This window comes from Sorex araneus, chromosome 1, assembly GCF_027595985.1.
Source record: "Sorex araneus isolate mSorAra2 chromosome 1, mSorAra2.pri, whole genome shotgun sequence".
NCBI lineage: Eukaryota > Metazoa > Chordata > Mammalia > Eulipotyphla > Soricidae > Sorex > Sorex araneus.
This window is the reverse complement of record NC_073302.1, coordinates 191,415,074-191,438,651: the sequence shown is the minus strand read 5'-3', so window position 1 is coordinate 191,438,651 and position 23,578 is coordinate 191,415,074. Positions and strand designations below refer to the sequence as shown.

General features: G+C 41.1%; 1 protein-coding gene across 1 annotated transcript; it reads left to right on the top strand.

Annotated features, from left to right (window-relative positions):
• LOC101538859 (sulfotransferase 1C2) lies at nucleotides 1-23,578 on the top strand. Its single transcript, XM_004621701.2, has 7 exons — nucleotides 1-151; nucleotides 549-674; nucleotides 2,506-2,603; nucleotides 14,659-14,785; nucleotides 15,949-16,043; nucleotides 16,893-17,073; nucleotides 23,466-23,578. Exons 1-7 carry the CDS (start codon nucleotides 1-3, stop codon nucleotides 23,576-23,578), a joined length of 891 nt encoding a protein of 296 aa, XP_004621758.2.

Here is a 23,578-nt window from a genome sequence, read left to right as displayed (position 1 = left end):
ATGGACCTGACCATAGGACTGAAGAGCCGACCACAACTGAAAGAGGTGGAGGGGGTCCCACTGCAAGCTGCGGCTGTAGAGAACTGGAGCCAGATTCAGAGCTTTGAGGCCAAGCCAGATGATCTCCTCATCTGCACTTACCCCAAGTCAGGTGATTGTCTGGGAAGAGAGCCAAAAGACCTGAGGCTGTTGAGTCGATGGTTAACTTCTACCAGTTCAGATTTCTCTTGATAGGACATTCTGCTTATGTCAAGAACCTGATCCTCACTGTTCTAGGATGATGCTTTCTTTAAGGATGCTTGACATCTCTGAACAGCCTGTCTTTAGAGGACTAGCCTGTGTGCTCTACCCTGAACCATTCCTGTGAATGCTGTGTGATTTTTTTGTCTTTTCTGTTTTTATCTCAACATAGACATGATGGGATTATCTTGAATGAACGTCTATCTTCTTGGCTTACAAGCTCCTGACCTGAGTAATGGTTGAGTTAGCAGGACACAAAGAACAAAGTGTCTGATTTCTACTTTTAAATTTTTCCATTTGGACCTCAGGGACAACATGGATTCAAGAAATTGTGGACATGATTGTACAGAATGGGGATGTAAATAAATGCCAGCGAGCGATCATTCAGCACCGCCACCCTTTTCTGGAGTGGGCACGGCCGCCCCAACCCTCTGGTAAATGCTCCTCCTCATTCACTTGTCATCTTTGTTCTTCTAAGACAGTTTTTTCAGAGCAGTGTTTTACAACAAAATTAAGAGGCAAATACAGAGTCTCCCCCATTTTCAATACCTTTACTCTCTCCTGATGATACATTTCTCACAGTTCATGAACTTAAATTGAGATTTCATCAAATCTGCAGTTCACGTCAACTGAAACAAATGCACAATGGCATGTATCCCATCACTATCATATTTTTCTTCCGAAAATTTTTTCTGCCTCTGGAACCCTCTATATTCTTTTTTTTTTTAATTTATTTATTTTTAATTAGAGAATCACCGTGAGGGTACAGTTACAGATTTATACACTTTTGTGCTTATATTTCCCTCATACAAAGTTCGGGAACCCATCCCTTCACCAGTGCCCATTTTCCACCACCCGTAAACCCAGTGTCCCTCCCACCCTCCCCAATCCCATCTCCCCCCCACCCCACCCTGCCACTGTGGCAAGGCATTCCCTTCTGTTTTCTCTCTCTAATTAGCTGTTGTGGTTTGCAATAAAGGTGTTGAGTGGCCGCTGTGCTCAGTCTCTAGCCCTCATTCAGCCCGCAACTCTCTTCCCCCACATGGCCTTCGACTACAATGTAGTTGGTGATCGCTTCTCTGAGTTGACCTTTCCCCGGAACGTGAGGCCAGCCTCGAAGCCATGGAGTCAACCTCCTGGTACTTATTTCTACAGTTCTTGGGTGTTAGTCTCCCACTCTGTTATTCTATATACCATAGATGAGTGCAATCTTTCTATGTCTGTCTCTCTCTATCTGACTCATTTCACTCAGCATGAAACTTTTCATGCCCATCCACTTAACTACAAAATTCTTGACCTCCTTTTTTCTAACAGCTGCATAGTATTCCATTGTATAGATGTACCAAAGTTTCCTCAACCAGTCATCCGTTCTGGGGCATTCGGGTTTTTTCCAGATTCTGGCTATTGTAAACAGTGCTGCGATGAACATACATGTGCAGATGTTGTTTCGATTGTACTTTTTTGCCTCTCTGGGATATATTCCCAGCAGTGGTATTGCTGGGTCAAATGGGAATTCAATATCTAATTTTTTGAGAGTCGTCCAAATTGTTTTCCAGAAGGGCTGAACCAGTCGGCATTCCCACCAGCAGTGAAGAAGGGTCCCTTTCTCCCCACATCCTCTCCAACAGCGGTTGCTTTTGTTCTTTTGGATGTGTGCTAGTCTCTGTTGGAACCCTCTATATTCTTTCTAATCATACTTCCCTTCTGTCACCTTTACACAACTCCAAAACAGCCACTGATCTTCTTGACTGTTTCTGTAGCTTTGCCTATTTCACAGAGCCATCTATTTGGAATCTACTTTAGTCTTTTCTCAGTGCAACTGTAACTCAGAAATATGCAGTCTTTCTCCATGTCTTTTTAGTCTTGAAGGTCATTTCTTTTACATGTTGAATAATATTCCATGCTGTTCATATTTAAATTTTATGTTTAAATAAACATAACTTATTTAAATTTTTGAAATTTAATTTTTTTTGGTTGGGGTTGTCACATCAGGCTGTGCTGGTTCCACACTCAAGAATGACTCTTGGTAGGCTCATATGCAGTATCAGAAATCAAACCCATATTTGGCCGCATGTAAGAAAAGGGCCTTGCCCACTATACTATCTCTAGGGCTCTACTTATTTACTTTTTAAAATAAAATTAAGTTCTTAAAATATCTACAGAATATAAGAATAATTCTTTTATAAAACCTCAAAGATTGATGGATTAAAAGTCTCCCTACAATTTTTGCACTATGTAGAAATTCTCTTTTGGGTTGCTTTAAAGGTGTGGAAAAAGCCAAAGCAATGCCCCCTCCACGGATACTGAGGACCCACCTTCCCACTCAACTGTTACCTCCATCTTTCTGGGAAAAGGACTGCAAGGTAAGACACACTGTGTCTCTGGAACAGTAGGGAAAGTGAGTCATTTGAGAACAAATTCTTTAGACCCTGACTCAGAACACCTCTTATCATTTTCACTATCAATAAAATGCTGAGAACTTATCAGTAATAACATCTTATTACTGAACATAATAAACTAGAACATAATATTCTATATTTATTAGGAATTTCATAGTTTCAAGTATGGTAGAGACAAACTGAGACTGTAGCCATCCTGAAGGTATTTGGTGACCTGGATAACCTAGACATTTCAGTTTTTTGAGATCTTTCAAAAATATTTTTAAAAATTTGTTAGTACCATGACTTACAAAATCGTCTAGAATAGAGTCTCAGGCATACTTTATTCCAACTCAATTCCCACCACCGGTGTCAGCATCTTTCTACCAATATTCCCTCCTCACCCACTCTAGCCTGCCTCCTTAACATTCACTTTTTTTAATTTTATTGAATCACCATGTGGAGGGTTACATAGTTCTCAGGATTATGTCGGTTATACAATTCTCAAACACCCTTCCTTTCACCAGTGCCCATCTTCCATCACCAACCCCCCCAGTATACCTGCCGCCCCCTCCCACCTCCCCAGTCCCCACCCTTGTACATGATAAGTTTCACTTCGTTTACGCCTTATCTCGATTACATTCCATGTTTCAACACACAACTCACTACCGTTGTTGGGGTTTCCCCCAAAAAAGAAAAGCAGTCCTATTGCCAAGGAGGCATTTGATAGTTCTCCGCTGCTAAGAATATAGAGATATTAAGTCCCGCTGTTTGTTACATAACTTTTCTTTTTCCCCCTTGCCCCGCGCCACCGAGTTCATGCCTGTTTAGTAATCGCCACGCTGCCTGACAAGGGAAAAAAAAACGAAGAGGATGGTTATTTCCCATCGTCAGGAGGCGTGGGGCTCTGGCTTAGTTGATAGACTAGTAGAGTGTCTGCAAGCAGTCTCTGGAACCGAAGGTCTTGCGCTGGTATCGGCTCCGGCTCGAGATTCCACCAGCGTCCCACTGTTCCATGTACATAATTTTTCCCCTTATATCCCATTCCCACGCCACCAGGTCTGTTTGCTTAATGGACATCACACTGTAGTTGACGACATGCCGCGTTTCTTCCCGAGAAAGAAGAAAATTTCTTCTCAGCCGGCGTGGGAATATAGCTTAGTTCAGTCTAGAGAGATGGCTACCACTGTGATTGCCTTCAATATTTCAGCAACAGACTTACTATTCTTGTTAGGATCTCCCACAAAAGTCCGACCCATTAAAAAGGAACCATTACATATTGCTGATGCTAAGATGACATTAGGTTGTGCGGCCGCAGCAGCGACCGCGCGGTTTTGGATTTCTGTATAAAGTCCAGGGAAAGTACAACCAGAAATAACATCGCTACAAACTTTTACCCTTTTATGGTGCTCATAAGATGGAGAAACCTAGAGAGAGGCTCGGCGTCTCCATTTTGCGCTCCGGAAAACCGAGGCCCCTGCGCTGTGCTCAGGAGGAAGGAGTTGAGAGAGAGAGAGGTTAAAAGAATTGGGGGATGCCCGGTTCCCACGGTTTCAGCGCGCTGTGGGGTCTCTGGTCCCATGCCGGAATTAGTTCAGTGGGCTGCTTGGAGTCCAAGGGCGCTTCCTTGGGCTCTTCCATCATGCTCGCTCCACAGCCAGGTCCAAAGGGAAGCACACGTGGGGGAGGTGAGTTTAAGTATCTATCTGCGGTGGGCGGGGGTCGCCGCCCCCGCCCCCGCCCCCTGGGGTCTCCCCAAGCGCGCGTGCGTCCTGTTTCAGCTGGATCGCCGTCTCCATTTTGCGCTCTGGAAAACCGCGGCCCCTGCGCTGTGCTCAGGAGGAAGGAGTTGAGAGAGAGAGAGAGGTTAAAAGAATTGGGGGATGCCCGGTTCCTACTGTTTCAGTGCGCCGTGGGGTCTCTGGTCCCATGCCGGAATTAGTTCAGTGGGCTGCTTGGTGTCCGAGGGCGCTTCCTTGGGCTCTTCCATCATGCTCGCTCCACAGCTGGGTCCAAAGGGCAACATTCACTTTTTAAGTTTAATTATTGTAGTTTGAGCCTTATGTTTATAGTACTCTTAACTCTACTACCAGTTTATTTGTTTATTTATATTAAGTTTTATTGGATCACCGTGAGATACAGTTACAAACTTGCATGATTACGTTTCAGTCATACAATGCTTGAGCACCCATTCCTCCACCAGTGCACATTTTCCACCACCGATGTTTCCAGTATCCCTCCCCCCACCCCCACCTCGTTCCACTCCTTGCCTCTGTGGCAGGTACAATCCTTCTTACTCTCCCTCTAATTTTGGGCATTATGATTTGCAATATAGATACTAAGAGGTTATCATGTGTGAAAAGCTGTCAGGGGCCAGCCTGGGGCGAGCCCCCGTGGGTCTCCCCGTCGGCCACAGTTTGGGGGGTGGTCTCAGGCCACTCACTCAGCTGGAGCGGCCCAGGCCATGGGGCAAACGGAGGAGGAAACGGGGGCTAAGCCGGTTGATTGATCAGTTGCCGTTTATTCCATTCTCCTGTCTCTCTCTCTGCTTCTCTCCTGGCTCTCGATCTCTCCCCCAACCCACTCTTACAGCCCAGTTAAATCCCCCCAGCATGTGGAGATTGGGGCTTACACATAGGTGTGGTCACAATATTGTTAAAGTTCTTTCCCTCAGGGGATGCTGGTTCTAGGACAGATTCTCTTTCAGCAGGAGGATCCACCCAATGGTGGAGTCCCATGAGTGTGTTTCTCCTCTCCTCATCCAGCAAACATATAAGCATTCATAATATTAATCACTTTGTATATACACAATGAGAAATGCATTAAAGCTTATAGAATTGCTCTCCTGGGGCCATCTCGATCTCTGACTACAGTGCTCAGACCAGATTAGTCTTTCCTATTCCTAACAGGGTCTTAGTCTTTTGGATCATGACAGCATTTGTCCATGATCAAGCTCTTAACTTATAGTTAAGAATTAGGCACTTTGGCCAGGTCCATCTCGATGCCAGGGTAGCACATAACTCACTGCTTGCCCTAGATCCGTCCCGTCCCTCATCAGGACGCTGCTTTTGGGATGCTAGGAACTGAGGGCAACTGAGGCTTAAGTGGAGAAAGCAGATGCCCGGGAATGAATAATATTCGAAGCTGATTAAATCCCAGGTTACAAAAGCATAATATTGTCTTCTTGTGTCTATACAAAAGGTACATTGCTTTAAAGTAAACTATTCAATAGACATAAGGAGAGGAGAAAGGCAATATTTATTAACTTACAGTATAAGTTCAGTGTCCTAGAAAGATCTGACCTGATAAACTAACAGTCTGATTAGGGGAAAAGCTGATTAACTGTTTTGGGAAAGCGAGCATAGAGAAGTGGTTATAGATAGACAAAGGAATGGGAGTGACTCGGGAGCACCTTGATGGGTGTGACCAGGATAAATCTAAGCTCCTTGTGGCTGTGTTATCCTACAATCATGCTTGGTCCTTAGTCTATTTTCAGCACACATCTCCCATCCTGGGAGATCCCTCCAACCATCATTTACTTAGTGGTCCCTTCTCCATCCCAACTGCCTTTTCCCTCAGCACATGGGGCTGTCTTCCAAACTGTAGTGTGATCCTCCTGGTCCTTATCTCTACTGTCCTTGGGTATTAGTGTCATGTTATGTTACTTTATATTCCACAAATGAGTGCAGTCATTCTATGTCTGTCCCTCTCTTTCTAATTTCACTTAGCATGATACTCTCCATGTCCATCCATTTATATGCAAATTTCACAATTTCATCTCTTCTAATAGCTGCATACTATTCCATTGTGTAGATGTACCAGAGTTTCTATAACCAGTCATCTGTTCTCAGGTTTTATTCAGATTCTGGCTATTGTGAACAGTGCTGCAATAAACATACAAGTACAGGTGTCATTTCTACTGTGTTCTTTTTTGCATCTTCAGGATATATTCCCAGGAGTGGTATTGCTGGGTCACATGGAAGCTCAATTTCTAGTTTTTGGAGGAATGTACATATTGTTTTCCAAAAAGGCTGGACCAGTCGGCATTCCCACTAACAATGCTAACTCTTTAGAGTTCCTTTCTCCCTGAATCTGCCCCAGCACTTGTTGTTCTTATTCTTATGATGTGTACCAGTCTCTGTGGTGTAAGATAATACCTCATTGTTGTTTTGATTTGCATCTCCCTGATGTTTAGCGATGTAGAGCATTTTTTTCATGTGCCTTTTGGCCATTTTAATTTCTTTTTTAAGGAAGTTTCTGTTCATTTCTTCTCCCCATTTTTTGATGGGGTCTACTACCAGTTTAGATACATATTAATAGCTACACTGATGTGTCTCCTCTACACCCTTGCCCTATATTATCTCAAGAAGTCTCTTCTTACTTCCCCCTTCAATCCTCTCCATTTTGGCCTTTTCATTTCCTTTTTTTTTCTTTTTGGGTCACACCCAGTGATGCACTGGGATTATTCCTGGCTCTGTACTCAGGAATTACTCTTGGTGGTGCTCAGGGGACCACATGGGATGCTGGGAATCGAACCTGGGTCGGCCGCGTGCAAGGAAAAATCCCTACCTGCTGTGCTATCACTCGAGCCTCTGGCTGTTTCATTTCTATACTATAGGACCAAAGGTTTCCCCACCTTTGATATTTCCATTCCTTTGTTGTTCCATTCTGTATATCAGATAAATGAGAATATCTGGTATTATCCTCTGTCTAATTTACTTCACTTTCCATGACACCCAACAGTTCCATCAAGTTGCAACAAATTGTATGATTTCGTTATTCTTTGCTGCTGCACATTATTCCTTTGTGTATATATACTGCAACTTCATCATTCACTCATCTGTTATTAGACATTTTGGTTGATTCCATATCCAAACTACTACTAACTGCTGCAATTAATGAAAAAAAAGGTGTTCATATGTTCTTTGGGATGAATGATTTTATGCCATGAAGGCAGATATCAAGAAGTGGAATTACTAATACATAGAGGACCTCTATTCTTAGTTTTTTGTTTGTTTGTTTTTTTGAGAAATGTCCTTACTGTTTTCCAAAGGGACTGAACCAAACAAAAGTCCCCACCAGCAATTAATGAGAATTCCTTTTTTGCCACATCTTCCTAAGATAAGTTATTTCTAGTCTTTTGATATTTGCACTTCTCACTTGCTCATTGTCATCTTGATTTGGATTTCCCTGATAACTGAGAAACAATTTTTTATATGATTTTTACCATCCATTTGTTTTTTACAGACAAGAGTATATTCCTCTCCTCTCCTAATTTTTGATGGAGTTACTGGATTTATTATTGTTGACCTTTATGAGTGCTTTATATACCTTGGTTATCTCTTTATCTGATGTACTATGTGAAAATGTCTTCTCCCATTCAGCTGGATGCCTTTTACTTTTAACCAGTTTTTTTTGCAATGCAAAAACTTTTTAATTTTATGTAGTTTCATTTGTTAATTTTTGTTTCTGTTATCTTTGTCAATTGATTCATATTATTGAAATAACTTTTGAGGCGCAAATCCTAAAGTTTCCTACCTATACTATCCTCCCTGCATTTATACAATCTCTAATTCATTTTTTTGTTTTGTTTTGTTTTTTTGGGTCACACCCGGCGATGATGTTCAGGGGTTACTCCTGACTTTGTACTCAGGAATCATTCCTGGCGGTGCTCGGGAGACCATATGGAATGCTGGGAATCGAACCCGGGTCGGCCGCGTGCAAGGCAAACGCCCCACCCGCTGTGCTATCACTACAGCCCCTGCATTTATATAATCTCTAGATTTTTGGTTCACTTTAAATTGACTTTTGAAAGGTGTGAGATTTGGATCTAGTTTCATTTTTTGCATGTGGCTATTCAGTTCTCCCAACACCATTTGTTGAAGAGACTATCTTTACTCGATTTAATGTACCAGCTCTTTTGCTGTGAATTAGTTAAATAGATCTGAAGGCTTAAATTTGGGTTCTAAATTCTAACATTTTTGACAGTCTATTCTTAATCCATTACCATGTTTTTTGAATACTCTATCTTTGTAGTATAATCAGGTAACACGAGTCACTCCCAGTTTCTTATTTCTGAAAATAGCTTTGGCTAAATTTGAAATTTTTTAAATTTTTAATTAATTTTTATTGAAGACACTGTGATTTACAAAGTTGTGCATTACACAGTTGTTTCAAGCATTTTGTATTCCAACACCACCAGTGTGACCTTCCCTCCACCAATGTGCTTAGTTTCCCTCCCAACTCCAACCTGTCCCTGAAGCACACAGCAAACTTACTTTATTCCAGCAAAACTTTAAGAACTGGCAAATAGAATGATCAGAAGCTCAATCAGAAAAGAGACAATTAGTAATTACTACATCATTTTGACCTATGTAAATACAAAATTAAAACCATTTAATGCAATATAATAAAATGCCTGTTCTCATTTACGTATTTCAACATTTTCAACTCTGGAATCTTAAATAAATTTTATTTATACTTGGATCCTATTATGGTAATAATCTTGTCCCAACTGTCAGTAATAAAACTTTTAAAGCAATTTTATGTTAATATGTTTATGGAGTCTCATAGAATAGGTAAGGCCTACATAAGTAAGTTTTTCCCCTTGCACTTTATATAACACTGTGATTTACATAGTTGTTCATGACTGTTCTTTATAGGTATTCAATATCTCATCACCAATCCCACCACCATTATACCTTCCCTCCACCACTGTCTCCAATTTTCCCCCATCATTCTTTAAGCATTACCCCATAGCAGGCCCTCAATACTTTATTTTATGTTGCTTGTTATCAATATAAATTTGAATTTTAATGATCACACAGAAACAGGGTCAAAGAAAAAGGACCAGAAAAGCAAAGAGCTAAAACTAGAACTGCTAAAGAGTTACATGCTTGATAACCAAGTGACGGAGACAGAAACAAACCAAAGGAAACTTCCCTACAAGCTTTTGAGAGATATTTTAAAAAAATTTATTGAAGTATTGCAACCATGAAGGTCATTTCACTGGCACTCCAGGGTCTAATCAGCTAAGAGAAACAGTGATGGGTCAAGAAAAAACTTTCTTTATAACAAGCTGGTATATTGGAAAATGGAATGTTCACTTATTCAAAATAACCATCTTGCCTGCACGGTCACAAGAAAAGGCTTTTATAGCTAAGAGAAAAGGAAAGCATGCTTTTAGAAATAGAGGGTAGCATAATTGTGCATTTCAAATGATTGATAAGTTCTCTTATGCACTAGTCCATAAGCACTTTTCATCTGAAAGTTAAGCCAAATAAGAGTTAGAGTTCTGGGAAAATGGCAAAATGAAGCCTTTATGCTCTGCAGAAAGGGCAAGGCAAGGAAATGAATGCGCCATCTGCATACTTGGCATCTTTCCTAGAAAAGTTCATTACTCCTAGTTTCTTTGAATGGGTTTCAAATAATATTATCAGGTTTTTCCTTCCATTTTCATAGAACTTGTACAGCAAGTTAAATTTGGTTACTACTTGCTAAATATAATTTAGAATTGAAGAGGTTGATAAGGTGGAAAAAATGGTCCCTTGATTTCTTTTTGGGGAGTCCTAGCATAAAAGCAGGTACTTTATATGAGGTATTTATATTTATATTAGTTATTTTAGTCTTCATTGTGAGTTGTTCATTTTAAAAACAGGCTGCTGTGCCATATAGATTAAACAGGATGAGTTGCTTGCCTTGTATGAAGTTAACCCTGGTTCTATCCTTTGCACTACATATGATCCACTGAGTGTGGCCTATCTTTTCCCATACTAGAAACAGGGTGATCATTCAGATCTGGCTATGTTTTGCTGAATGGAGTCATCTTTGCAAAAGGGAATAGAAGAAAGATAGGACAAAGTGGCCTGATGGGGAAAATGTCCCTTAAAATTAAACTATGTTCTATCTAAAGGCTCCTCTCATGAATTCAAGTAAAATTTTACCTACAATGTGTTTTGGGGTAATATGTTTTTGCATCTTTTATAAAGATCATCTTTGCAACTTCTCGAGAAATTCAGTATCTCAGACGTTGTTTGTCCAGTTATTTCACTGAACCAATTTTTCAGTCCTGAAGGTATCTCAGTTCACTTAAAGGGTTGTGTCCAAATCTCTGAATAAATATATGAATAAAGGTATCCACAGATGAGAAGTTTTTGTGGTTTGCAGCATCTTAATTATTCAAAGAAATTCAGAAAAATAACATAATCCTATGGTTATATATTTTTTTTAATTTAAATTTTATTGAATCACCATGTGGAGGGTTACATAGTTCTCAGGATTATGTCAGTTATACAATACTCAAACACCCTTCCCTTCACCCGTGCCCATATTCCATCACCAACCACCCCATTAAACCTCCCGCCCCCTCCCGCCCCCCCCAGTCCCCGCCCTTGTAAGTGATAAGTTTCACTTCGTTTACGCTTTATCTTGGTTACAGTCCATGTTTCAACACATAACTCACTATTGTTGCTAGGGTTTCCCCCCAAAAAGAAAAGACAGTCCCACTGTCAAGGAAGCATTTGATGGCTCTCCATTGCTGAGAATGTAGAGATATTAAGTCCCGCTGTTTGTTACATAACTTTTCTATTTTTTTTCCCCCCTCGTCCCGCGCCACCGAGATCACACCTGTTTAGTAATCACCACGCTGCCTGACAAAGGGAAAACAAACCAAAAAAGATGGTTATTTCCCGTCATCAGCCGGCGTGGGGCTCTGGCTTAGTTGATAGCCTGGTAGAATGTCTGCAAGCAGTTTCTGGAATCAAAGGTAATACGCTGGTATCGGCCCCAGCTCAAGATTCCACCAGCGTCCCGCTGTTCCAAGTACATAATAATTTATTCCCTTGTATCCCATTCCCACGCCACCAGGTCTGTGTCAGCTTAATGGATATCATACTATGGTTAACGCCACTCCGCGTTTCTTCCCGAGAAAGAAGGATATTTCTTCTCAGCCGGCGTGGGGATATGGCTTAGTTCAGTCTATAGAGATGGCTACCACTTTGGTAGCCTTCAATATTTCAGCAAAAGACTTACTATTCTTGTTAGGATTTCCCACCAAAGTCCTACCCGTTAAGAAGGAACCATTTCATATTGGTGATGATTAAATGACAATAGGTTGCGCGGCCATGGCAGCGGCCTCGTGGCTTTGAATTTCTGTATAAAGTCCAGGGAAAGTACAGCCAGAAATTACACGTCGCTACAAACTTTAACCCTATTATGTTCCCCCCAAAGTCCAACCCATTACAAAGGAACCATTTCATATTGCTGATGATTAGATGACATTAGGCTGCCGAGGCCGCGCGGTTTTGGGTTTCTATATAAAGTCCAGGGAAAATTCTGCCTAAAATTCTATCGTTACAATCTTTTACCCTTCAACAAAAAACTCAGTACTATTGTTTGGAGTTTCCCCCCACAGTAAGCCCTGTCAAAAAGGAACATTTACACGTTGCTGACAATGAAGAGATATTAGGTTGGATTTCTATATGAAGTCCGGGGAAAATTCTTTTGGTAATTGCATCACTTGCTGGCAGTGCCTGGGCCAGAAGCTCTGAGCACACAGTTTGGAGGCATTTTGGGGGTGCCGCTCGTGTCCAAAGTGGTTCAGTTGCCTCCAGGGTCGATCTCGCGCAGGGCCGGAAAGGAGCGTCCCCACATGGCTCTGTGCTTAAATGGCGGCCGGCAAGTGCGGATCCGGAAGTCCCGCCCCATCGGCTTTCTCGGACTTCCTGCATAGTCTAAAAACCAGCTATTGCCTCGCTGCATTCAAAAAGAAAGAGTTGAGAGAGAAAAGAGCATACCCCGCTGGCAGCGCCTGGGCCAGAAGCTCCGGGCACACAGTTTGGAGGCATTTGGGGGGCGCCGCTCGTGTCCAAAGTGGTTCAGTTGCCTCCGGGGTCGATCTCGCGCAGGGCCGGAAAAAAGGCTGTTACATAACTTTTCTATTTTTTCCCCCTGCCTCGTCCCGCGCCACCGAGTTCACACCTGTTTAGTAATCACCATGCTGCCTGACAAAGGGAAAAAAAAATGAAAAAGATGGTTATTTCCTGTCATCAGCCGGCGTGGGGCTCTAGCTTAGTTGATAGTCTAGAAGAATGTCTGCCAGCAGTTTCTGGAACCAAAAGTAATACGCTGGTATCGGCCCCAGCTCGAGGTTCCACCAGCGTCCCACTGTTCCCTTGTATTCCATTTATTCCCTTGTATCCCATTCCCACGCCACCAGGTCCGTGTCAGCTTAATGGACATCAAACTATGGTTAACGCCACGCCGCATTTCTTCCCGAGAAAGGATATTTCTTCTCAGCCGGCGTGGGGATATGGCTTAGTTCAGTCTATAGAGATGGCTACCACTTTGATTGCCTTCAATATTTCAGAAAGAGACTTACTATTCTTGTTAGGATTTCCCACCAAAGTCTGACCAGTTAAGAAGGAACCATCTCATATTGGTTATGATTAAATGACATTAGGTTGCGCGGCCATGGCAGCGGCCTCGCAGCTTTGAATTTCTGTATAAAGTCCAGGGAAAGTACAGCCAGAAATTACATGTCACTACAAACTTTAACCCTATTATGGTCCCCCCAAAGTCCAACCCGTTACAAAGGAACCATTTCATATTGCTGATGATTAGATGACATTAGGCTGTCACGGCCGCGTGGTTTTGGGTTTCTATATAAAGTCCAGGGAAAATTCTGCCTAAAATTCTATCGCTACAATCTTTTACCCTTCAACAAAAAACTCAGTACTATTGTTTGGAGTTTCCCCCCACGGTAAGTCCTGCTAAAAAGGAACATTTACACGTTGCTGACAATCAAGAGATATTAGGTCTATTGCAGCCACGCGGTTTTGGATTTCTATATGAAGTCCAGGGAAAATTCTTTTGGTAATTGCATCACTCGCCGGCGGTTCAGTTGCCTCCGGGGTCGATCTCACGTGGCAGCACAAAGGAGCGTCCCCACATGGCTCTGTGCTTCAATATCCTTGGCACAGGGCGGATCCGGAAGTCCCGCCCCATCGGCTTTCCCGGGCTTCCTGCATAGTCTAAAAACTGGCTGTTGCCTCGCTGCATTCAAAAAGAAAGAGTTTAGAGAGAAAAGACCATACCCCGCTGGCAGCGCCTGGGCCAGTAGCTCCGAGCACACAGTTTGGAGGCATTTTGGGGGCGCCGCTCGTGTCCAAAGTGGTTCAGTTGCCTCCGGGGTCGATCTCGCGTGGCGGCACAAAGGAGCGTCCCCACATGGCTCTGTGCTTCAATCCATATTTTCTTTCACAGTGCAAAATGCTTTAGTTTGATATAGTCTCATTTGGTTTTTTTGTGTGTTTTTTTTTTGCTTTTTGGGTCACACCTGGTGATGCACAAGGGTCACTCCTGGCTCATGAACTCAGGAATTACTCCTGGCAGTGCTCGGGGGACCATATGGGATGCTGGGATTCAAACCCGGGTCGGCCGCGTGCAAGGCAAACGCCCTACCCGCTGTGCTATCACTCCAGCCCCTCATTTGTTTATTTTTGCTTTTATTTCTTTAACAACAGAATTGATTCATTGAAGAGACCTCTGACACTAATATACATTAAAGTTTCCCTTTAATGTATTTGTTAGATTCAGATCTAATATTCAGATATTTACTTAAAAATCTTTATTCCATTTTTATTTAATCTTTGTGTATGGCTTCGAGATACATGTGACCCAAAACCATGGAAGTGTTTTGTTTTTTGGGAAGCCAAGACGTTGAGAAGACTTTCTTAGTCAATGAAAAGCCATTGTTTTTAGATTAAAATTTGTATTAAAACTTTGATACCAAGGGAATAACTAGCAATTACCCTACTTAACAGTAGGGTAATTGAGTTAGAAAAAGAGAGTTAGAAAAAGAGAGCATATTGACAGAAAAACAGGACAGCCAGAGAAGAAGGAACAATGCCAAATCAAAATGCCAGCAAAGGGGAGGAAGCTTGCTGTGTGCATCCACGCACAGACCTGCCACCTCAGTGTAAGAGAATTCTGTGAAAACCCACTTCTACCTTTCTCACCTATTTCTCTTCTTATCCCAAAGTTTCTATATGTAGCTAGAAACGCCAAAGACTGCATGGTTTCCTACTACTATTTCCAAAGGATGAATCAAATGCTTCCTGATCCTGGTACTTGGGAGGAATATTTCGAAACCTTCACTAGCGGAAAAGGTAAAGTCTGATTCTTTACATCATCCTGAATTCCCACTGCAGTTAGGCTCAGTCTAGAAAGCATAAACCAATTTGATTCCTTAGAAAGTTGTGTATTTCCCCTATATTTTCATTGCAGCACTATTTACAATAGCCAAAATCTGGAAACAACCCAAGTGCCCGAGAACAGATGACTGGTTAAAGAAACTTTGGTACATCTACACATAAACTACTATGCAGCTGTTAGGAGAGATGAAGTCATGAAATTTGCTCATAAGTGGATAGACATGGAGAGTATCATGCAAGTGAAATGAGTCAGAAAGAGGGGACAGACATAGAAAGACTGCACTCATTTGTGGAGTACAAAATAACATAACATGAGTCTGACACCCAAGGACAGTAGACACAAGGGCTAGGAAGATGGAAGATTGCTCCATAGTTGGAAGCCTGAGTCATGAACAGGGGGATAAGGCAGTTGGAATAGAGAATGGATCACTAAGAAAATGATGGTTGGTGGAATCGGTCGGGATAGGAGATGTGTGCTGAAAGTAGATAAAGGACCAAACATGATAACCTCTCAGTATCTATATTGCAAACCATAATGCCCAAAAGTAGAGAGAGAGTATGGAAGAAAGTATCTGCCATGGAGGCAGGGGGAGGGTGGGATAGGGGGGGTATAATGGGGAGGTTGGTGGTGGGGAATGTGCACTGGTGGAGGGATGGGTGTTTGATGTTTGTATAATTGTAGCTCAAACATGAAAGCTTGTAACTGTATCTCACGGTGATTCAATAAAAGAAAAAAAAAGTTGTGTATTTCCTTAGGCATATTCTACCACAAACTGAAAATTTATGCCCTTGAATTCAAGCTCCGACTGAATTCAAAACCCTTTTATTTTACGTTGCCTGATGTATAGTGTAATTTTCATTCCAGGGAGCATCACTGCCCTACTTTGAGCATACATGTGATTGAATATAATAAATGTGAATCCAATTGTAGCATGTTAGGAATATTGCACTACTTCTCATTCCTCATCATCTTCTAACTCAAACATAATTTTTAGGATTCTTAGAACATATTTGACTCAGAATTTTTCTCCTTCGCAAACATACTTGAAGTAAATACAGTTTTTGTTAGTAGGTTTTGTATTTCCCTACATAGATATTTTGTTTCCTTTCTGCTATAGTGGCTTGGGGTTCCTGGTATGACCATGTGAAAGGATGGTGGAAGATGAAAGAAAGATATCAAATTCTTTTCCTTTTTTATGAGGACATAAAGAAGGTGAGTAAAAGCCCTTAAAAAGAATCAATTAGGCTGCTCTCTGCCGAGATGTGACCCGAGCGGCCACATGTGTGCGGCCTCTCAGTTGCTGAATGACCATGATCTCGGAGGCCACCTATCTACTTTTGGCACCAACAGCTTCTTGCAGAAATGTATCTAGCTGTGAACTAAGCTATGGCCCAATGCTGCCCCAGGAGGGGAAAGGATTTTCTCTCTTGGCTTTTCCTTTGCTGGGGGGTGTGGGGGGGGTGGTGACCACTATCTTATAAGAACAACTAAAGAGAGGTACAAGCTTGCAATGGTGCAATTTCTGGCAGAAATTTCCCTGGACTTAGTTACTAAAATACAGAAATCCAAAAACTCATATCTCTTCATTCTCAGCAATGGAAAACAAATTATCAAATGCTTCCCTTTCAGTAGGTCTGATTTTGGCGGGGTTATAATAGTGAGGTTTTTTGTGGAAATATTGAATGTAATCAGAGTAAAGAGAAAGTAAAGTGAAAATTATCAGCTACATAGGCAGGGGGGTGGGGGTGGAATGGGAGGTATACTGAGGTTCTTGGTGGTGGAACATGTGCACTGGTGAAGGGATGGGTGTTCGATCATTGTATAACTGAGACTTAAGCCTGAAAGCTTTTTAACTTTCCACATGGTGATTCAATAAAAAAAAAAATAAAAAAATAAATATATAAATAAAATAAAATAAAAGAAGAATCACTTAAGAGTCTATCCAGAAAAACACCACTTGCTCTTGGCATATACTTCTAGAATGCATATCGTGAAAAATGTTTGTGTTCTTCTGATACTCTCTTTTTATTTTAATGAAATGCACTGTTACCCTTACCACAGGATCCAAAGAATGAAATTAGGAATGTGATGAAGTTCATGGGAAAGAATTTAGATGAAACAGTACTAGACAAAATTGTCCATGAAACATCATTTGAGAAAATGAAAGAAAATCCTATGACAAATCGTTCTACAGTTCCCAAGTCGATCCTGGACCAGTCCATTTCCCCATTCATGAGAAAAGGTTTGTTGGGTCTCAAATACTATGAAAATATAGAAAAAAATTATTTTTTCTAGCATCATATTGCCATCCTCTAAGCATCAAGATACAAGGTTTTTTAATTACAAGAAAACACATTCTGATAATTCATATCTGCTACTAACGAGGTTGGGGATTTGATCATCTAAAAAAGAATTCTGAAACAATAGGTTGCAAGAAACAGACTTCTAGCTCCTATAAGACATATTGTAAGGATTTCCTGGAATTACAAGGGGAATGCAGTCTCTCATGCAGCTAGAAACAGAAGCCACTCAGCCAGATTTCACAGGAGTCCCTGGACCAGTGGCAGTAAGTTGCATTTCTTTGTCAGAAGGTCATGACACTTACAGGACTCAGCTTCTTTCCATCCATCTGCTATGAATACACTTTTTTTCTGAGCTTCCCTATTCTCTACCTAATATCTTTTTACTACTTTATAACCTCTGCTGACTTGTTTTTAGTCATAATTCACTCTTAATCAAAGCTGTTCATATCAAGATTTTAACTCCAAACACTGTTGAGAAATGCCTTGTTCTCTTAATAGTTCTCAGTTCTATTTTCCATAACAGGAATGCTAATGGTTTCAGATAATATGTTCAAGGAAAAAACATAGAAATTCATATTGGATAAAATCCCCTAAGTATTACATGATTTATGTATACTTAAGGGATTCCCCAATGACCCTATCTAACATGGTCAAATCCCTTAAAAGACTCATCACCAAGAAATATATGCAATGGCAAAGAAGTAAAAGATGTAGCGAATCATGTCATCAGAGAAGTGCAAACAACACAATACCATTCTGCATTTTTTATAATCAACAACTGTGATCAAATCAAATATTTGTGAGGATGTGGAGTAACAAATAAATCAAATTCTGATTTAGTCATTTTGTCATTTAGTCACCAGAGTTTGGTGGTTTCTTGAAAAATTAAACATTTTGAGGGAATGATCCATTAATCTTGTTCCTTGAATCACCAGAAAAAATTGTGAAATTAAGTTCACATAAAATTCTGAGTGTTTGGGTTTTGTTTTTTTTTTTTTGCTTTTTGGGTCACACCTGGCGATGCACAGGGGTTACTCCTGGCTCTTCACTCAGGAATTACCTCTGGCGGTGCTCAGGGGACCATATGGAATGCTGGGATTAGAACCCGGGTCGGCCGCGTGCAAGGCAAACCCCCTACCCGCTGTGCTATCGCTCCAGCCCCTGTTTGGTTTTTTTTTTAATGTTTGGGGGGATTTGGGAGTACACAATGATGTGAGTTCGTGCAGTTGCAGGCATCAAACTTTTTTCCTCCATCTCCTAAGAAGATCATCAATGATAGCATAATTGTCAAAAATTTGTAAGCAAATGAGCAGCACCATCTGTAAAGTAAGTGTGTAAAATTCCAGGCGTCCAGATAACAACACTATTCAGAAACCAGTTCTCAGGGTCCCAGCAACAGCACAGAGGAAAGGCACTGCTCTTGCACGTGGTTGACCTGGGTTTGATTCTGTCACCCCATATGGTCTCCTGAGCACCGCCAGGAGTAACTTCTGAGTGCAGAGCCAGGAGTAACCCCTGAGCATCACCAAATGAGAACCAAAAACAAACAAAACCAAATATGCCCTCAAGCTCTTAAAAGACATGGAAATATCCTAAATATATGTTACCTAGTGAAAAAAGCTCATTTGTGAAGTCTGAATGTTATATGGTTCTTATTATGTGATATTGTGGAAGAACAGTGCTTTGAATACAGTGAAAAGATCTGAGGTTGCTATGGGTTGTTAGAGGAGAGATAAATAGGCATAGCACTGAACAGTGAAAATATTCAGTATGTTATCATAAAGATGGCTAAATGTCCTTATAATTCATTATACTTTGGATGTACAACATTAATTCAACCTTCAGGTATGGACTTTGGTTAGTTATGGTGTGACAGTATAGGTTAATCTTTTGTGAAATGTAAATCTTCTTGGTGATTTTGGTGATGTGTTGGCTATGCATATGTTGGAGGAATTATATAGGAAAGTTTTGTATCTTTTATGATTTTGTTACAAGCCTATAGCATTCTAAAAATACTATATAAAAACTATAATCCATAAATACATTTCTTCAAACTTAAAAAAAGTAATACATGTGTGACTAGGGAAATAGCTTGGTAGTCAGGGACATTTGGCACTTGCTTTGCTTGCCCGAAGACCCAAATATGGTCCCTGGTACTTCATGGGCTCCTTGAGCACCTCAGGGTGTGATTCTGGTGGCTGCCATACACCCTGCCCTGAGTAGGTTCTGGGTGTGGTTCTGGTGGGCCACCATGCCTCTGCTCTTAGACTCAGTTGACTGAGTGTCTTCAGGAGTACCCCTGCTCCAGGCCCCTAAATACCACTTGAGACCCCCCCAAATAAAAGTAATACAATCATTATAAAAATTATACATGTATATTCTTATTTTTTCTTATATTCTTTTTATTTTGGGTCCATATGTGGTTATTTTCAGGGCTTACTCCTGGCTCTACCCTCAGATGATTGTACACACATATATACACACATATATATATTATATATAAAGAATGCATACATATATATTATACCAAAACCTTGCTCTTCAGAAGTAACCAACAATGATAGCAACTGTGTCCTTTCACCCATTTTATAAATACATATTTATATTTTTTACAACATTGCAACTTTCTTTTTTTCATCTTCTTCCTCTTCCTCTTCTCCTCCTTTTCTTTTCCTTTGTATGTATGATTAAATTCCACACTGCTCAGATTAAATTCCTCCTGCGCAGTTGTTCACTTGTGTCATCCTGAATAGAATAGGCAGAACACTAGACGAAGGACAACCATGCGAGCAAGCCGGGTTCCGAAGGGGATTCAGCACGATAGACCATATCCACACAGTGACCAAACTCACTGAAGTTTCGTGAGAGTTCAAGATGCCACTTTGTCTAATGTTCATCGACTTAAAGAAGGCCTTCAATTCTGTTGAGACTGAGGCGGTCATCGAAGCCCTGGTCAAACAGGGCGTTCAAACTCAGTATATCAAAATTCTCTGCGAGCTGTATTGTGGATTCACCACCAGGATCTCATCATTCTACAAGGAAGTGATCATTGATGTAAAGAGAGGGGTGAGGCAGGGTGATACCATTTCACCAAAACTCTTCAGTGCCGCCCTTGAGAACATCATGCGACGACTGGAATGGGAAGGAATGGGAGTGAAGATAGATGGTCGGCAATTACACCACCTCTGCTTCGCTGATGACATCGTTCTTATAACACCAAACATTAGCCAAGCGGCACAAATGCTGGCCGACTTCGACCACAAGTGTGGAAAGGTCGGATTGCAGTTGAATCTCAACAAGACGATGTTCATGAAAAATGATCTGCTCCCTGAAGCTCCATTTGCTCTCAATGGAATGAACATCTCTGAATGCAGCAGCTATGTGAACCTGGGTCGAGAAATCAACATGAGGAAAGACTTGGTGCCAGAACTGGGCAGGAGGAAGAGAGCAACGTGGAATGCATTTAAAAGCGTTGAAGAGGTGGTTAATAGAATGAAGAACCTCCGACTCGGCACATCTTTTCATTCCACCGTTCTTCCTGCACTAACATATGCCTCAGAGACCTGGGCACTACGCAAACAGGTTGAGAACGCTATTAGGGTATCCCAAAGAGGAATCAAAAGAGCTATGCTGGGAATATCATGTCTCACTCAAGTGACAGAAGGAATCCGGAGTTCTGACCTCCGTCGACGGTCAAAAATCAGGGATGCTGTCTCATTTGCCAAGGCATCAAAAATCAGATGGGCTGGTCATGTAATGCGATTCAGAGATGACTGCTGGACTAGAGCTGTTACCGACTGGATTCCACGGGACGTCAGAAGACCGCATGGCCGCCCACCAACTAGATGGTCAGATTTCTTCGTCAAATCCCTGAATGAACGATTTGAGGCTCTTCCTTTTCCTGGAGCAAGCAGATATCATTGGGCTGCACTAGCTCACGACAGGGAGAAATGGAGATGTTACTGGCGCCCGCTCGAGCAAATCAAAGATCAATGGGACTACAAGTGATACAAGTGATGATTAAATTTATTTTCTTTCATTTTCCAATCTAAAACAGCTTCTCATGTTACTGAAACAAATTGAAGTGATTTGTTTTTTTCATCTTCAGATGGTGTTGATGTGTTAAGTTTCCCATTTTCAAACATAAACACACCTATCTTTCTACCTTTCTCCCCTCAGGCTGATATATATGTAAACAAAAATGATCCAGGATATTCCTCAAAATACTGAATATGGTGGTATACAACTCTGTTCATTAAAATATCAACTATCCTTCCAAAGCAAGGCATATAGTTCCATTCCACCTACTTCACTGTTCTTAATAATCTCGGTGCATAAGCTGCCAGAGCCCGTGTGCTGTTTATGCCCTTACTGCAGAGCTCATGTGGTCCTCAAATCTCCCCTTTTGAGATGTGGATTTTCATGTTTTCATATTTCATGCCCGGATGTGTGTAAGGGCTCTCTCTGCCTTGGGAGAAGGCTGAGTTCTCTCTTGAGCGTTACTCTCTTTCTCTCTCTCTCTTTCTTTCTCTTCTAGCTCTTTCTTTCTCTCCCTCCTTCTCCTTCCTAAAACTCTCCAAATAAAATGTTTTACTTCACACACACACAAATCTGATGTAACAAAGAAAGGTTATATAAAAATTCATTTAACTAATCCTTTAGTATTAGATACTACAGCCATTTTCTATTTTTTGTCTTTGTGAATAATGCTACAGAACTATCTTTGTACTCCTGGGTTTTTGTTGAGGGTAACACCCAGCGACGCTCAGGGATTACTTCTGGCAGGGATCTGGGGACTGCAGGGGATGCCTTGTGGAAGGTCCGCACTCTACCGGCTGTACTTTCGCTCAGACCCCACGTGCATAGTGCTTCTGTGTTCTGATGTTTTATTTCTGACATAATTTTCTGGAAAATAACACATTAATTTAACTTTATTTCCTCTTAAAAGTTATTTTAGTAGTTACTACTTGGTAAAAATTTTTTTTTATATATTTCCCAAATCTTTTTTTAAAAAAACTGTTACTGGGGCCGGAGCGATAGCACAGCGGGTAGGGCGTTTGCCTTGCACGCGCCCGACCCGGGTTCGATCCCCGGCATCCCATATGGTCCCCTAAGCACTGCCAGGAGTAATTCCTGAATGCAAAACCAGGAGTAACCCCTGAGCATAGCTGGGTGTGACCCAAAAAGCAAAAAAAAAATAAAATAAAATAAAATAAAATAAAATAAAAAATAAAAAAACTGTTACTTTAATTTACTTTTAATTTACATGTAACACACTTAATGTAAAATATTATTTTTAAAAAGCTTTAATGTATAATATAAATAACCTTTTACATCCATACCTAATGAGCATTACTAATAGATATATTAAATTACTTCCATCATTCTAGAAAGTTTCTGACAACCCTTTTCTGGTAAATCTCTTCTGCTGGACAGAAGCACTGCTTTTATTTTTAATCCTAGTAAGTTGATTTTGTTACTTGGGATTCTATATAAATGAAATATTTTTTAAATTTTATTGAATCACCGTGAGATGGTTACAAGCTTTCATATTTGGGTTACAATCTCACAATGATCAAACACCCATCCCTCCACCAGTGCACATTCCCCACCACCAATATCCCCGGTATAGCCCCACTCTCCCACCCTCCCCCTGCCTCATGGCAGACAATATTCTCCATACTCTCTTTCTACTTTGGGGCATTATAGGTTGCAACACAGACACTGAGAGGTCATCATGTTTGGTCCGTTATCTACTTTCGGCACACATCTCCCATCCCGACTGATTCCTCCAGTCATCACTTTCTTAGTGATCCCTTCTCTATTCCATCTGCCTTCTCCCCTCCACTCATGAAGCAGGCTTCCAGCTATGGGGCAATCCTCCTGACCCTTGTATCTACTGTCCTTGGGTGTCAGACTCATGTTATGTTATTCTATACTCCACAAATGAGTGCAGTCTATGCCCTCTCTTTCTAACTCTATAAATAAAATTATTTGATATGTACTTTCTTGAGTCTGGTGTCTTGATCAAGGCAGTGCTTCAAAAATTTTTATGTAGCTACGTCTGTGGTTAATTGTTTTTTTCTCCGCACCAGTACACAGTGAGGATATAGACCAGGTAGAGCAATGTTACCAGGATCTTCAGCTCTGTTGCTCATCCGCTGGATATCGCACGCTGGTGTCATTTATCAGATCTGTGTGCTATCTGTGGATGGTATACATTGAGTGGATGAGACAATTGAAACAGTTGTTTATATAGGCAAAAGATTTATTTAGGCTACCAAAATTTTATTTGGACAATGACGCCTTTATCTGGTAATTTCTTTTATAGGAACAGTTGGGGATTGGAAAAACCACTTCACTGTGGCTCAACATGAGAGATTTGATGAAATCTATAGGAAAAAGATGGAAGGAACCTCAATAAGCTTCTGCACAGAACTATGA

Bases quoted from the DNA above. Each gene is read 5' to 3' on its own strand.
- LOC101538859 (XM_004621701.2), top strand. From the start codon at position 1: ATGGACCTGACCATAGGACTGAAGAGCCGACCACAACTGAAAGAGGTG. The intron at 675-2,505 runs GTAAATGCTCCT...GTTGCTTTAAAG, and splicing joins ACGGCCGCCCCAACCCTCTG to GTGTGGAAAAAGCCAAAGCA. The intron at 17,074-23,465 runs GTTTGTTGGGTC...TTTCTTTTATAG, and splicing joins TTCCCCATTCATGAGAAAAG to GAACAGTTGGGGATTGGAAA.